Source organism: Lepus europaeus, chromosome 3 (assembly GCF_033115175.1).
Source record: "Lepus europaeus isolate LE1 chromosome 3, mLepTim1.pri, whole genome shotgun sequence".
Lineage (NCBI taxonomy): Eukaryota > Metazoa > Chordata > Mammalia > Lagomorpha > Leporidae > Lepus > Lepus europaeus.
In genome coordinates this window covers 114,438,653-114,454,003 of record NC_084829.1, presented here as the reverse complement: position 1 = coordinate 114,454,003, position 15,351 = coordinate 114,438,653, and the positions used below count along the sequence as shown (strand labels likewise).

General features: G+C 39.5%; 1 protein-coding gene across 1 annotated transcript in view; it reads right to left on the bottom strand.

Annotated features, from left to right (window-relative positions):
* NT5DC1 (5'-nucleotidase domain containing 1) overlaps positions 1–15,351 on the bottom strand; it is a 145,023-nt gene that overhangs the window by 24,746 nt on the left and 104,926 nt on the right. Inside the window, exons 7-8 of the mRNA XM_062186642.1 lie at positions 5,877–6,051; positions 3,768–3,865 (exon numbers count right to left, since the gene is read on the bottom strand). Of these exons, the coding sequence (XP_062042626.1) occupies positions 3,768–3,865; positions 5,877–6,051 (273 nt within the window). The remainder of the gene's footprint in view (positions 1–3,767; positions 3,866–5,876; positions 6,052–15,351) is intronic.

The window sequence follows — 15,351 nt, the reverse complement described above, 5'->3', positions numbered from 1 at the left end:
AGGCACAGAGAGATAAATACATGACGTCATATGTGTAATGTAAAATAGTCAAACTCAGAAATAAAGAGTAAACTGATGGTTACCAGAGGCTGTGGGCTAGGAGGACTGGGGTGATATTGGTTATAGGACACAAAATTTCAGTTTGACAGAAGTACGTTCAAGAGATCTAGTACACACCAGAGATAACAGTTAATCACAACATATTATCTACTTGGCAATTGCTATGAGATTTTAAGTTCGCTCATGAGAAAAAATAAGTATGTTGAGGTAACATATGTTAAACAGCATATATGAATTATCATACATTTTATAAATGTATCAAATTTGTATTTGTTGGGGCCAGCATTGTGGCATAGTGAGTTAAGGTGCAGCTTATAATGCCTGCATCCCATATGGGCTCTGGCTCGAATCCTGGCTGCTCTACTTCTGATTCACCTCCTTGCTAATGTGCCTGAGAAAGCAGCAGAAAATGGCCTTGGGCCCCTGCACCCACATGGGAGACCTGAATGAAGCTCCTGGCTCCTGGCTTTGGCTTGGCTCAATCCTGGCTGTTGCAGCCATTTGAGGAATGAACCAGCAAATGGAAGACTGATCTCTCTCTTTGTAAATCTTTCAAATAAATAAATAAATCTTTTTAAAAATGGTATATATTTAATGTATACTGCTTTCTCTTATCGATGTTTTTTTTTTTAAAGATTTATTTATTTATTTATTTTGAAAGTCAGAGTTACACAGGGAAAGAAAGAGAGGCAGAGAAAGAGAGAGGTCCTCCATCTGCTGGTTCACTCCCTTATCGGCCTGAACAGTTGGAGCTGTGCCGATCCAAAGCCAGGAGCCAGGAGTTTCCTTTGGGTCTCCCACTTGGATGCAGGGGCCCAAGGACTTGGGCCATCTTCTACTGCTTTCCCAGGCCATAGCAGAGAGCTGGATCAGAAATGGAGTAGCTAGGACTCGAACCAGCGTCCATATGGGATGCCGGCACTGTAGGTGGTGGCTTTACCTGCTACACCACAGTGCCAGCCCCTCAATGTGTTTCTGTAAAATGTTTATATAATTTCTTAGTTAATGCTATCAATTAGATGATTTGTAGACAGCTCCAAATTAGTATGTTAAAAATGAGTATTTTTTAAAAAATATTTATTTATTTGAGAGGTAAAGAGATAGATAGACTAAACCAAATTTACTCCCATGTGTTGGCTTATTCCCACTTGCCTACAATGGTCAGAACGAGGTTGGGCTGGGGCTAAAATTTGGAGCTGGGAATTCCATCCATATCTCTCATATGAGTGGCAGAAACTATTACTGCTGCCTCCCAGAGTCTACACTGGCAGGAAGCGGGAGTCAGGAGCTAGAACTGGGAATTGAATCCAGATACTGTGATGTGTGATATATACATCTTAACTGCCAGGCTAACTACCTACTCCAAAAAATGAGTTTTTAATCCTTATTACTTGTATTCTGTACCACTGTTTCCTAAGTAATATTCTTCATGGTATAAATGGTAACACATCTACCTGCTTGCTCATTTCAGAAAGAAGAAAAATCAACAACCTGGAAGTAATTTCTGATCTCTTCTTATTTCCGTTGCTCTTTCTGAAGCATTGCCACCTCGTGTGTTTTTCATCTCTGTAATGTCTTTGAAACATATCCACTCTCCATCCTAGTACTGCTGCCCCACACATAGCCAACAACAGTTTTTGGGACAGCACAATTGCCTTTCTCTTTCTTTCCGTCCTACCCCATATCCAGTCCATTCCTTTTTTTTTTTTTTTAAGACTTGTTTTGCTTATTTGAAAGGCAGCATTACAGAGAGAGAGAGAGTGAGAGAGAGAAAGAGAAAGAGAGCAAGACACAGTGAACATCTATCCACTGATTCACTCTCCAAATGGCAGCAATGGACAGCCAGGGGTAGATGAAGCCAAAGCCAGGAGCCAGGAGCTTCAACTGGGTTTCCCATTTGGATGCAGGAGTCCAAGTACTTGAGCCATCTTTTGTTGCTTTCCCAGGTGCATCAGCAGGGAATTGGATGGCGAGTGGAGCAGCCAAGACTCGAACTGTGCCCATAAGGGATGCTGGTATTGGAGGCAGTGGCTTGACCTGAAATGCCACAATGCTGGCCTCTAATATTGTTCTTTTAGATGAAGCTAGATTTCTACATAGATTTATACATTTTATTTGTTAATGACTATATACATTTATATGCATTTATAACCCTTTCAACTTCCAATCATTCTAATACTTATTACAGATGTTCACTTAACTTCTGAATGGTCCTCAAATGTCACCCTATCACTAAGCATCTTTGATGTCTGGTGAAATATAAACAAAAGACAAAACAGGCAATAACTAAACTTACTGCCTTTCACTCTCCCAAACCTATAACTCTTGTATTCCTGATCAGGCTTTGCTTTTTATTCTTTAGTACATTCAAGAAGCTTTCAGAAAGTATCTACAATGAGTATGTAACTATGTTATTATCATTCTTTTTCATCTGCAAAATTTGTTTACTTTTCTTCATTCAACCTCTTTCCACGCCCACTTCTTCTGTACAAGTGATAATTCTCACTACTTCTTCCTTGCAGATCTTGCCTGTTCCCCAGAGAGAGAGAGCACTGCTTCATCTGTTCTGATCCTCATAGGTTCTGGCAGGCACTTTTGTTCCAAAAAGAACTCATTCTAACTTACTATAATTAATTCATCCCTCCAAGGTTTGAGGCATTTACTTAGGCTCTAAAATTTTTTTTATTTAATAAATGTAAATTTACATAGTGCAACTTTTGCATTATTGTGGCTTTTTCCCCCATAACCTCCCTCCCACCGGCAGCCTTCCCATCTCCCACTCCCTCTCCCATCCCATTCTTCATCAAGATTCATTTTCAATTATCTTTATATACAGAAGATCAACTTAGTATACACTAAGCAAAGATTTCAACAGACTGCACCCACACAACTGCACAAGATATACAGTACTGTTCGACTAGTAGTTTTTCCGTTAATTCTCACAGTAAAAAACATTAAGGACAGAGATCCTACGTGGGGAGCAGGTGCACAGGGACTTCTGTTGTTGATTTAACAATAGACACTCTTATTTATGACGTCAGTAATCACCCGAGGCTCTTGCCATGAGCTGTCAAGGCTATGGAAGCCTCTTGAGTTCACCAACTCTGAACTTATTTAGTTAAGGCCATATCACACTGGAGGTTCCTTCCTCCCTTCAGAGGAAGTAGGCTCTAAAAATTAAAAGCCCATGTCTTTCATTTTATTGTCATTTAGTCATTTGAAAGGCAAAGTGATATTGTGTATGTGTTTAGAGAGAGCAAGAGGGCTTCCATCTGCTAGTTGACTCTCAAAAGGCTTGCAACAGCTGGGGCTAGGCCAGATTAAAGGCAGGAGAGGGGAACTTGATCTGAGTCTCCACCTGGGCAGTAGCAGGGGCCCAAGTACTTCATCCATCATCTGATGCCTACTAGGATGCACATTTGCAGGAAGCTGGATTGGGAGTGGATCAGCTGGTATTTCAATCAGGCATTCAGATAAGGGATACGTGATCCTAGGCGGTGGCCTAACTTCTGTACCACAACCCCAACCCAGTACATCATTTTTAAAGTCAGGGAGAGACTGATATGCAAACAAATAATGATATTAAGTGGTAGAGCAGAATTTAACATAAACATAGGTCTTTTTTTTTTTTTTTCCACCACTAGAGGAAAGAAGACACCATGCTGCACCTGGGTATAGGACAAAAAAAGAAACAAAATATCACTCACTGAGTGTCCAGAAAGGCCTCTGACTTGGTAAATGGGAGAAGAAACCAGGCTTCAATGCATTTGTAATCACAATGTCAAAAAGATCTGCAAAATCATTCCTGAAAAGCAACGTTTTTCGTAACTTTAAGGAATTACAAAAGGACCATAACAAACAGAACTTCATCTCTGTCTATTTTACCATAGCCCCATTTCTTATCTTCCAGTCAACTTTTACCTGTTTTATGTCTTATACATTTTAATGTGAGTGAAACCCTGGAGACAGAAGGTGGTTGAGCACTAGTCCTCCTGAGAACTGTTTAAATTATAAACATAACCAAAACCAAAACCAAATGGCAGCACATTGACTGGTTGCCCAGCTTGTTTTCTCATGATTGTAAGAGAGCAGTGAACCCACAGTTCCTAACAGCTAGAAATATTTGGGAACCATGTCTACAAGTTTAGGATTCATTAGTTTATGGAAAGTAGGACAAATGCCATCTTTCGGTAAGTGCACAAAATGAGAAGGTCCTTTATTTTGAAAATTAGTGAAGTCTTATAATGTTAATTTTTAGATGGCAACACTTGATGATTATTAGCTTGTGTTTAGCATCACATTGACGATTACTTGGAATGGCAAAGCAGAGGTGTTCCTTCTCCAAAAGGAGAGACAGTATTTTTGCAGAGACAATATTTACCCAGCATCCCAGAATATTTTTACAAACCAACTCTGCATGAAATATAAGCTAAGATGAGAAGAAAGAATTTGGTTATCTGTGCTAATAAAAAGGAAATAAAACCGTGATGTGTTTTCTCTGAAGCAAGGTCCTCACTATCAGAGCAACCGGGCAAGGTATCCAGGGCTTCAGCCTTGGTTCACTTCAAGGGTCCCCTGCCTAAGCATTATTCAGAAAGCAGAAAATGCACTCACAGATTCTATCACAGAACAAATTAAACCCACACAGGGAAATGGTGAGGCTAAACAAATTGGCAGAGGTCAGTTTTGAGGTTAAAATTTGCTCCATGTTCATGGCAGTTCTGTGCCTTCTGAAACTGGAGGAAATGTTGGAACTCTCATAGCCCAGGGTAGAATCTTACACTGACAATAGTTATTCACGGGTCCTGTCCACAAAAGTGACACAAGGATTAACATTTATGAAACTTACCCACTGCTCTGTCTGATATGTCACCTGTGCTATGTTATTTAAAGATCCCCCTCATCCAATTTTTAAGATGACAAAATTGAGGCTTAAAAAGTTTACAAGTCCTGTCCTAGTGCACGTACTGAGTTGCAGAGCAGGGCTGGAATTCATGTTTGTCTGAAGTGTACTGCATTTACGCTGCTTTGCTTCTCATGGATGCCAACTCCTTTCCTGGCTGTGTTAAAAGGTTCCTCACTAGGCTAATCCTCCGCCTGCGGCGCTGGCACCCCGGGTTCTAGTTCCGGTTGGGGCACTGGATTCTGTCCTGGTTGCTCCTCTTCTAGTCCAACTCTCTGCTGTGGCCCGGGAAGGCAGTGGAGGATGGCCCAGGTGCTTGGGCGCCTGCACCCGCATGGGAGACCAAGAGGAGGCGCCCAGCTCCTGGCTTTGGATCAGCGCAGTGCGCAGGCCGTAGTGGCCATTTTGGGGGGTGAACCAACAGAAGGAAGTCCTTTCTCTCTGTCTCTCTCTCACTGTGTAACTCTGTCTGTCAAAAAATAAACAAATAAATACAAAATAAAAATAAATAAATAAATTTTAAAAAGGTTCCATCTTGATGGCTGGAGCGGCTTTTATACTTCAGCTAGCTGTAGAAGAGAGTAAACTACAACTCGGTGACCCTCAATTACCATCCAAAGCTGAGAAACCAAATTTGTGGAAAACGGAAGGCCATATACTCCACCTGAAAACCCAAAGCTTAGACCATCATGAGTTACAAGCATACAGGCTACCAATAACACTACTTTGCTAAAATGTGCTTGGGTGGGTGCTGCCAGAAGACGCTGAGGTATGGTATAAGAAAGAAACCACTCATCACTCAGCATTGCTTAAAATCATGATATGGTCATGGCTGAATACTTTTGCAAAAGCTCTGGTCTAATCTGTTATCAGTATTTATTAAATAGTGAAAACGAAGTAAGTTATGACTTACCCAAGGATATATTCGCAGATAAGTCTACAATAATCACTGTGAGAACTGGTAATTAACACAAGAATTTTCCCAGCATTCTTCAGCTGTCGAAGCCACTTTCTTACGGATTCGGGACAACTATGTAAATATCTACCTGGATCTCTTTTTATTTCTGGAAAATAGAGTCCACAGTTTTCTGAAAAATAAAAATACCAATAGATTTCTCTTTAAAATATTTTTTTCTCACTGTACTTTCAAACAAGTTAATCCCATTCAAAGCTACAGATAAAAGCATCAACACAACTTCAAACAATCTAGCAATGACAGCAATACTAACTGCTTTTTGAGCACTTTGTCTTTTACTTAAAAAATTATGATGGTTGATAATTTTTTTTAACTTTTATTTAATAAATATGAATTTCAAAAGTTCAACTTTAGGATTATAGCAGCTTTCCCCCCCATAGCCTCCCTCCCATCCGCAACCATCCCATCTCCCACTCCCTCTCCCATCCCATTCTTCATCAAGATTCATTTCCAATTATCTTTATATACAGAAGATCAACTTGGTATATACTAAGTAAAGATTTCAACAGTTTGCACCCACACAGAAACACAAAGTATAAAATACTATTTGAATAGTAGTTTTACCATCAATACACATAGTACTACACATTAAGGACAGAGATCCTACATGGGGACCAAGTGTACAGTAACTCCCGTTGTTGATTTAATACTGACACTTATTTATGACGTCAGTAATCACCCGAGGCTCTTGTCATGAGTTGCCAAGGCTTGAGTTCACAAACTCCGACCTTATTTAGACAAGGCCATAATCAAAGTGGAAGTTCTCGTATCCCTTCAGAGAAAGATACCTCCTTCTTTGATGGCTCATTCTTTCCACTAGGATCTCACTCACAGAGATCTTTCATTTAGGTTTTTTTTTTTTTTCTTTCCCACAGTGTCTTGGCTTTCCATGCCTGAGAAACTCTCATGGGTTTTTTAGCCGGATCCAAATGCCTTAAGGGCTGATTCTGAGGCCAGAGCGCTGTTTAGAACGTCTGCCATTCTTATGAGTCTGCTGTGTATTCCGCTTCCCATGTTGGATCGTTCTCTCCTTTTTAATTCTATCAGTTAGTATTAGCAGACACTAGTCTTGTTAATGTGATCCCTTTGACTCTTAATCCTATCATTATGATCAATTATGAACTGAAACTGATCACTTTGACTAAGTGAGATGGCATTGGTACATGCCACCTTGATGGGACTGATTTGGCTTCCCCTGGCACATTTCTAGCTCTGCCATTAGGAGTAAGTCCATGTGAGCATGTGCCAAACTGTACAGCTCCTCCCTCTCTTATTCCCACTCTTACATTTAACAAGGATCACTTTTCAGTTAAATTTAAACACCTGAGAATAATTGTGTGTTAAAGAGTTCGAGATGGTTGATAATCTTCATAATATTAATTGGTTATTCAATAAGAACTGTTCAACTATCAAAGCAGAAAACACAATAAATATAGTATCAACAGTAAGAATACTTTTATTTATTTACTTGAAAGGGAGAGAGAGAGAGAGAGAGAGAGTCTTATCCACAGGTATACCTAGCCAAAGCTATGAGCCAAGTACTTGAGCCATCATCACCTGTAGCCTCTCAGGATGTGCTTCAGGAAGTTAGAATTGGGGGTGTATTTGGGACTCGAAGTTAGGTACTCCAATACCAGATGTGGGCTTCCCAAGTGGCATCTTAACTCTCAGCCAGATGCTCATCCCAATATCATCAGTTTTTTTAAATAAGAGAAAAACTTACTACCTTTGAAATATGAATTGATTGATAAATATTCTTTCCCTCTTTTAACACACAGTTGCTGAATGCAGAGAAGAAGCAATATTCAGATGGAGCACCAGGAACACATCTTTGGCATGAAGCAGCTGAAAGGGAGCTGGCTCTATTGGCAGTGCTATATCAGATGGAGCACACCCCAGGAGAGCTGTTGCATGGCCTCTCAGAGCTGCTGGGGTGTCAAATGGAAAAACAAGCCAGAACGCATCACAGTTCACAGTGAATGCTGAAGGACTTCAGTCACGGAACAAGGACTGCTGGCTCCGCCTCTTTGTGTCTTCAGTGAGTCTACAGGTGTAGCCCGAGCTGAGAGGCAGCTGATAGTGATGTTTTCAGACATTCTGACCAGTGTCATCAATAGCACTTGACGCAGTGCCTTGAAAATTGTGGTACACAGGAAACAATGGCAGATTTGGTTGAAATGCTACTAGATTCATGAAGCATTTTAGAAACACTGTCCTCTGAGCCTGACAGTACTAATAGGCAGATACAGAGTATATAAATTCTTACTTCTATTATTTGCTAGGAAGAGGACACACACATAGAAATAAATTAAACAGCTTGTACTGAATGACAGGCTCTGCGATAACTGGATACAGATTACACCCACTTACCCTGTCTAGTGTCACACACTTGAAGTAATAGCAAAACAAGTTATATTTCAAGAATAGCAGGTTAGAAGAGTCTGTAGGTGAATCAAACAATACAGAATGGTAGCAAATATTACTGTCCGAATGCCCAAGGCTACTCCCCAACTTCCTTTTCAAGGGCTGTGTGCTCAGGGAGGTCCTGGGTCTCTACCAGTCTGAATCTGTCAGATTAACTCCCTCCCACTATCAGGGACTTTCGATTGGGAGAGTGCTGGGGACCCAGGCACGGCTAATGAGCCCCAAGGAGAACTCCTGCCAGGGGACTCTAGAGTAATGTATTACGCCCTGCCCCCAATAAATCAAAATCTACATAGGGGGACATGCCCCTCGCCCCCCCTCTTCTACTGCTGGGCTTTCTCACATTTTTAAGTTCCATCTGGCACTGCAACACAAAGCTCTCTTCAACACAAAGCGTAAGTTTCACACCAAGGACAGCAGAGTGGAAATATGAAAGGAACCTGGGTCCCCGATGACACTAGGTCTCTGATTAAGCCACTGAGCCCCTGGAAATACCACCCAACCTCTGGATGACTTCTGCCCATGTGAAATAATCAATACTAAAACTTAAACCACTGAGGATACCTATTATTTGCAGCCTGAAGTATCTCAATTCACTGTAAGAATATCACAACCAGACCAAATGACATAAAAGAAAGAAAATGCTACAACATGAGAATAATATTTCAGACATTAGGTGATAAAGAACAAAAACAAGGCTTGTGTTCTTATATTTTGCTTTGTGAATAATTCTCTTGAGTAGCTTAATATCCCAGAAGCTATATAATGGACCTTAAAAAGTAACATATATTTTCTGTTTTTCAGGGAATAGAAGGCAATTTAAGAGACAAATACGACTAGATAGCTAACAATGGAATAGTTTGATGAGTGGGAGACTATCAACTCAATTTTAGAAGCTGTGACTCAGAACTTATAGCTAAGGGAGTCATCTAGATTATTTCACCTGAAAAAAAAAAAAAGCAAAAGTAATTTTAAAAGTTGGATAGCAAAAAATTCACAATGTTTAAGGCCATGAACATGTTTAGATTTACAACTTCTATATTCAGAAAACTGCCCTTAAGGCAATCTGGTCTCGCTGAAAAGCCCATGAGAGCATTTCAGGCATGGAAAGCTAAGACCCTATGGCAAAAAAAAAAAAATGTCCTACATGAAGAATCTCTTGAGTGAGACCCTAGTGGAAATAAGTGGCCATCAAAGAAGGGTGTACTTTTTTCTGAAGGGAGGAGAGGACTTCCATTCTGCTTATGGCCTTGTCTAAATATTGACGGAGACTGTGGATTCAAAAGGCTTCCAGAGCCATGGCAGCTCATGTCAAGAGCCTTGGGTGATCACTGAGGTCATACATAGAGTGTTTTTTTTTTTTTTTTAAAGATTTATTTATTTATTTGAAAGAAAGTTACAGGCAAAGGCAGAGAGAGAGGTCTTCCTCCACTGGTTCACTCCCTAAATGGCCACAACAGCTGGGGCTGAGCTGATCTAAAGCCAGGAGCCAGGAGCTTCCTCCAGGTCTCCCACCAGGGTGCAGGGGCCCAAGGACTTGGGCCATCTTCTACTGCTTTCCCATGCCACAGCAGAGAGCTGGATCGGAAGTGGAGCAACTGAGACTTGAACCGCTGCAGGCGGCGGCTTTATGCATTATCCCACAGCACAGGCCCCAAGACTGTTAATTGTTAAATTAACAGCAAGAGTTCACTTTGCACTTACTTCCCATGCAAGATCTCTATCCTCAATGAGTTGTATTATAAGAATTAACTGTAAAATTTGTCTTCAGTTTTTTTTTTTTTGCGTGTGCGTGCAAATTGTTCAAATCTTTACTTAGTATAGAATTTGCCTTCTGTGTATAAAGTTAATTGAAAATGAATCTTAATGGAGAATGGGACAGGGAATGGGAGAGAGAGGAGGAGGGAATGGGAGAAAGAGGAGGAGGTGGAGTGGGAGGGTGGGCATGGCAGAAAGAATCACTATATTACTAAAGTTGTACTTATGAAATTTGTACTCATTAAATAAAAGGTTTCTTTGTGGAGGGGAAGACAAGTAGAATTAGAATAAACTCAAATCAATTTTAATGCCAGTTAAATGAATGATTTCTATGTATGCTATTTAGACGTGTATTTTAGTTAAAATATGGCGATTTCTCATCCTGTACATCTGTATTTAATCTTGATTTAGATAAAGTTTTTTTCAAGCCTTGTTAAGCTTTAAAAAAAAAGTTTTTACTTAGCTAAGCACACATACAAGTTCTTGTATTTTGGTGCCATCTAGTGGTGAAAATATGTTACTATTAAGTTATTGTTACCATATCCAAAGGAAAAAAGGGTACTTATTTAAATACTGTATTTTAAATTTTCATCTAGATTACTTGTTAGTATCCCTTAATAAGCCTAATTCAGAAGAGTGCAAACATAATAGTTTAATGATAGAAGGCTACATTCTAAAGTAATAAGCATGTCCTTGCTTTGATAAGAAGCCTGAAAATGAACAAAAAAAATGAACAAAAAAAAGATAAGCCTTGTATAAATAGAGACCCAGTGGTTGGCCTACTATGAAAGGTCAGTGGCTCCCTGGTTAAGTATTTTGTTTTATTTGACAGGTAGAGTCATAGAGAGAGAGACAGAGAGAAAGGTCTTCCTTTCGTTGGTCCACTCCCCTAATGGCCGCCATGGCTGGCGCTGCGCTGATCCAAAGCCAGGAGCCAGGTGCTTCCTCCTGGTCTTCCATGCAGGTGCAGAGGCCCAAGCACTTGGGCCATCCTCCACTGCCCTCCAGGGTCACAGCAGAGAGCTGGACTGGAAGAGGAGCAACCGGGACTAGAACCTGGCGCCCATATGGGATGCCGGCGCCACAGGTGGAGGATTAACCTAGTGAGCCACAGCACCAGGCCCCCTGGTTAAGTATTACTGTTGCCTTCTTCTAACCTCAAACCATTAAAGGAACAGGAAATAACTACACAAATATGTATTTATCTTGTTACTGAAATAGATCAAGCTACTAAACCAAAGCAAGAGTTTTGTTGAACACACTACAGTGAATTACACTTGTCCATTAAGTTATCTCCCAAAGAGATTTCAAATCTTAGAGGCAAGAAATAGATCTTTCTGCTTGGCAAGGGGCAGGCATCCAAGGTAGCAATACCTAAATTAGTGAAGGGCAGGCTCAGGGGTATTTGTGGTTATTCACATTCAAAGTGACAATATGATTTAAACATAACCAAAGTAAGAGTGACAAAAACCTGATTCATGTTTCATCCCAGTCTTCCCACCCAAAATATCCTTCTATTTTTATCTGTATCCCACAAAGAAATCATGTTTAATTATGATACCAAGAGATTAAGAATGCTCGGACAAGACCGAGAATTCAGACCTGAGGTGAAACAGACTGGTCTTGTTCTTAACTCACAAAGCAGTCTGTTTTTTCACTTAACCTCTAAAGGAACTGTATTTCACTGCCACACCACCCAACTCACTTTCTAGCCTTTTTATCCCTCTTATATTCTTAGATGCTAGTGTTTTTCTGTGTCTAGCTGGGACAAAAAGTAAATTTTCAGCACTTGGTAGAACAGAAGTCTAGCCCGCCTGCATTAAGATTTTGGTTAATATGGAGTCACAGAAATAACAGCCACATGTTCCAACTGTGATACGCACATAAAATGGCTTGCATGTACCAATCAGGATTTAGGGACCTCTTGTGGTAAAAGGAAATTAGTACAACTGGAATATTAAAAATACCGTTTTAGTTTAACAATTATGCCTCGGCCGGCGCCGTGGCTCAATAGGCTAATCCTCTGCCTGCGGCGCCAGCACACTGAGTTCTAGTCCCGGTCAGGGCGCCGGATTCTGTCCTGGTTGCCCCTCTTCCAGGCCAGCTCTCTGCTGTGGCCCAGGAGTGCAGCGGAGGATGGCCCAACTGCTTGGGCCCTTCACCCCATGGGAGACCAGGAGGAAGCACCTGGCTCCTGGCTTCGGATCAGCGCGGTGCGCCGGCCGCAGCGGCCATTGGAGGGTAAACCAACGGCAAAGGAAGACCTTTCTCTCTGTCTCTCTCTCTCACTGTCCATTCTGCCTGTCAAAAAAGAAAAAAAAAACAAAAACAAAAACAAAACAATTATGCCTCATCACTATTTCTAACATCACTGAGTAAGTCAGCACTTTTCATGGTATCGGTACCACCACTGTGTGGGTCACAGAGGATGCTAACTCCTCGCTGTCTGTCTCCAACTACAGCCTGCTCTTGTTTCCTCTGCAGAACATGATTTAGGAGGGACTTAAATATTTACAACCTTGACAAGTTACATGACAGCATGGCAGTGAACACCTAATATGTTTAGCCAAGAAACATTTAATGTATTTGCTGTGAATTAATTTTCTGAAAAAATAAAAAAAAAAGGTCCCCCCCTTGGCGAAGAAATACTGTAATTGTTTTTGGAGAATGAAAGAGATTATTTTCTTTTGTTTATTTATAGGGGCCTAAGGATGAAATGAAAATTTAATATTAAAAAATAATTTTCAGTTTATGGTCATTATGTGGTTTATATCTATGTGATTTATACCTTAATTTGGGAAATAACAAAATCTAGATTGAGTAACATGAAAATATATATGCTGAATATAATGCTTGGAGAAGGAATTCCAGTAAGAATTGGAAAATAGAGTACACAATGAACTGAAAAACATAACTTATAAAATTTACTTTTTAACAATATTTGATTTCTGTTTCTGTAACTTAATTCATATGCTAGTGCTCTACCCCAAAGATTCTGATTTACCTGGTCTGAGATGGGGCTATGACATTGTTTTTTTTTTTTTTTTTTTTTAAGCTCCCCAAGTAGTTCTAATGTCATGCTTGAATTAAGAATTAGTTCTCCAAAATATAACAACTAAGATTTTTTGCATGAAGAAAAACAAAACAAAACAAAAAACTGTTCCTCAACAGTCAAGACAAGGGCTGTTCAAGTCACTGCTTCTCAAAGCGTCAACTTCACTTCTACAGGCTGCCTTTTAGGTGCTCTATTAGTTATCACAGGCCAGGGAGAACACATGGTATTTGTCCCTTTGGGACTGGCTTATTTCACTAAGTATGATGTTTTCTAGATTCATCCATTTTGTTTCAAATGATCGGATTTCATTTTTTTTTTTTTACTGCTGTGTAGTATTCCCTGGTGTACATATCCCATAATTTCTTTATCCAGTTTTCAGTTGACTGGCATCTGAGTTGATTACATGTCTTAGCTATTGTGAACTGAGCAGCTGATGATTTTTTACTCTTATTTTGTACTCGTTAAGCAAGTATTCTAGATTTAGCTAAATATTCTATTTGCAGAATGATAGAGTTCATATCTATGACTACAGAATTCCGGGAGGGGGGAGATGACATGGGATTCTTTGAAAGAAAAATTACTTAAACAATTCAAATGAGCATAGATAAGACAAAGAGACTCCTTGATCTCTCCAGTGCCATCACACTGGCTGACCATGGACAGAAGAGTTTATAGATAGGGCTTCTGATTATCAATGTTACAAAATTCTTGGATTTCCATGCCTTTGGATAGGGTTACATATGTTCCCTAGTAGTTAACCATTACCCCCACTGTACCATATTATTTTCTACTTGGCCTACTGAGTTCCCCTGTTGACATCAGAGTTTATAACATGTTTTCTCCTAAGGCGCCAGAGTGAGTTACTCTGAAAAATCTTAGTTTCCTTTTTCTACTTCATTCTACTGGATGGATATTATATTCTTGGAGAAAAATAACATAAATCTGGAAGGGGTTTTATTAATTTTTTCAATTATTTATTTGACATAGAGAGGGATCTTCCATACTGGATCACTCCCTAAAAATGCCCCCATTAATTCAAAACCTTGAACTCCATTCAGGTCTCCCATGTTAAGAGGTCTCATAGCATATTACACAAGCTGGTAAGCTTATATAGGCTATTAGGTCTGTGCCACATCTGTACCTCACAGAACTAGTTACACATCTAATTTAATGAGGAATCACTCTATTTTTCACTATACTTTTTCATCTATGTACTGTATCCTCCATATATTTTTGTAAAATCTCAGTCACGCTATGTTAACCCCAGTTCCCAAAAAATAGAACTCTCTATCTATAGATAGAAAATAGACTAAAGTTTCAAATCAGTGAGATTTTAATTTAGATAACTGTTTTGACAGGGGTCTTAATTTTGTAATATACAATGTGAAATTACATAATTAATAAAATAGAACCAGTATTGGAATAATCAAATAATTTCTTCTTGATAAAGCAAACATATATATAGGATCTACATGTTATTCTCTGTAATACCACTTGAGGAGTAATACTGCCCTGAACGGGGGCTCTTTACCTAAAATCCAAATATGGGCCTCAGTGAGTGAATGAAACCCCAATACTGTTTGCAACAGTTTTTCAATAATGTGATTGTGCTTGGATTAGGACAGTCCAATAAAGAGAGTATTTCAATATCCACTCCTTTGTTACCATCAAGAAAAAAGCTTATAGAAATGCCTTTGAGAAAAAAGGAGCTTCTCTCTAATAGCTGCTAGAGTTTTTACATAAATAATTCCTGAACTATATTTTTTCCATGTATTCATCCTAAATCCAATAAATCTACACTTATTTGGATGGTTAAAGACTGAATAAAGAAATTATGGGACATTTACTCTATAGAATACTATACAGCAGTCAAAAAACAATGAAACCTAGTCATTTGCAACAAGATGTAGGAATCTAGAAAACATGCTGAGTGAATTAAGCCAGTCCCAGAGGGACAAATATCATATGTTCTCCCTGATCAGTGACAACTAACTGAGCACCAAAGGGGAAACCTGTTGAAGTGAAATGGACACTATGAGAAACAGTGACTTGATCAGTTCTTGTCCTGACTCTTGATGTACAATGTAATACTTTATCCATTTTAGTATTTTTTTTTCGTTCTAGTACTATTGGTTGAACTCTGTAATTAACACACAATTATTCTTAGGTATTTAA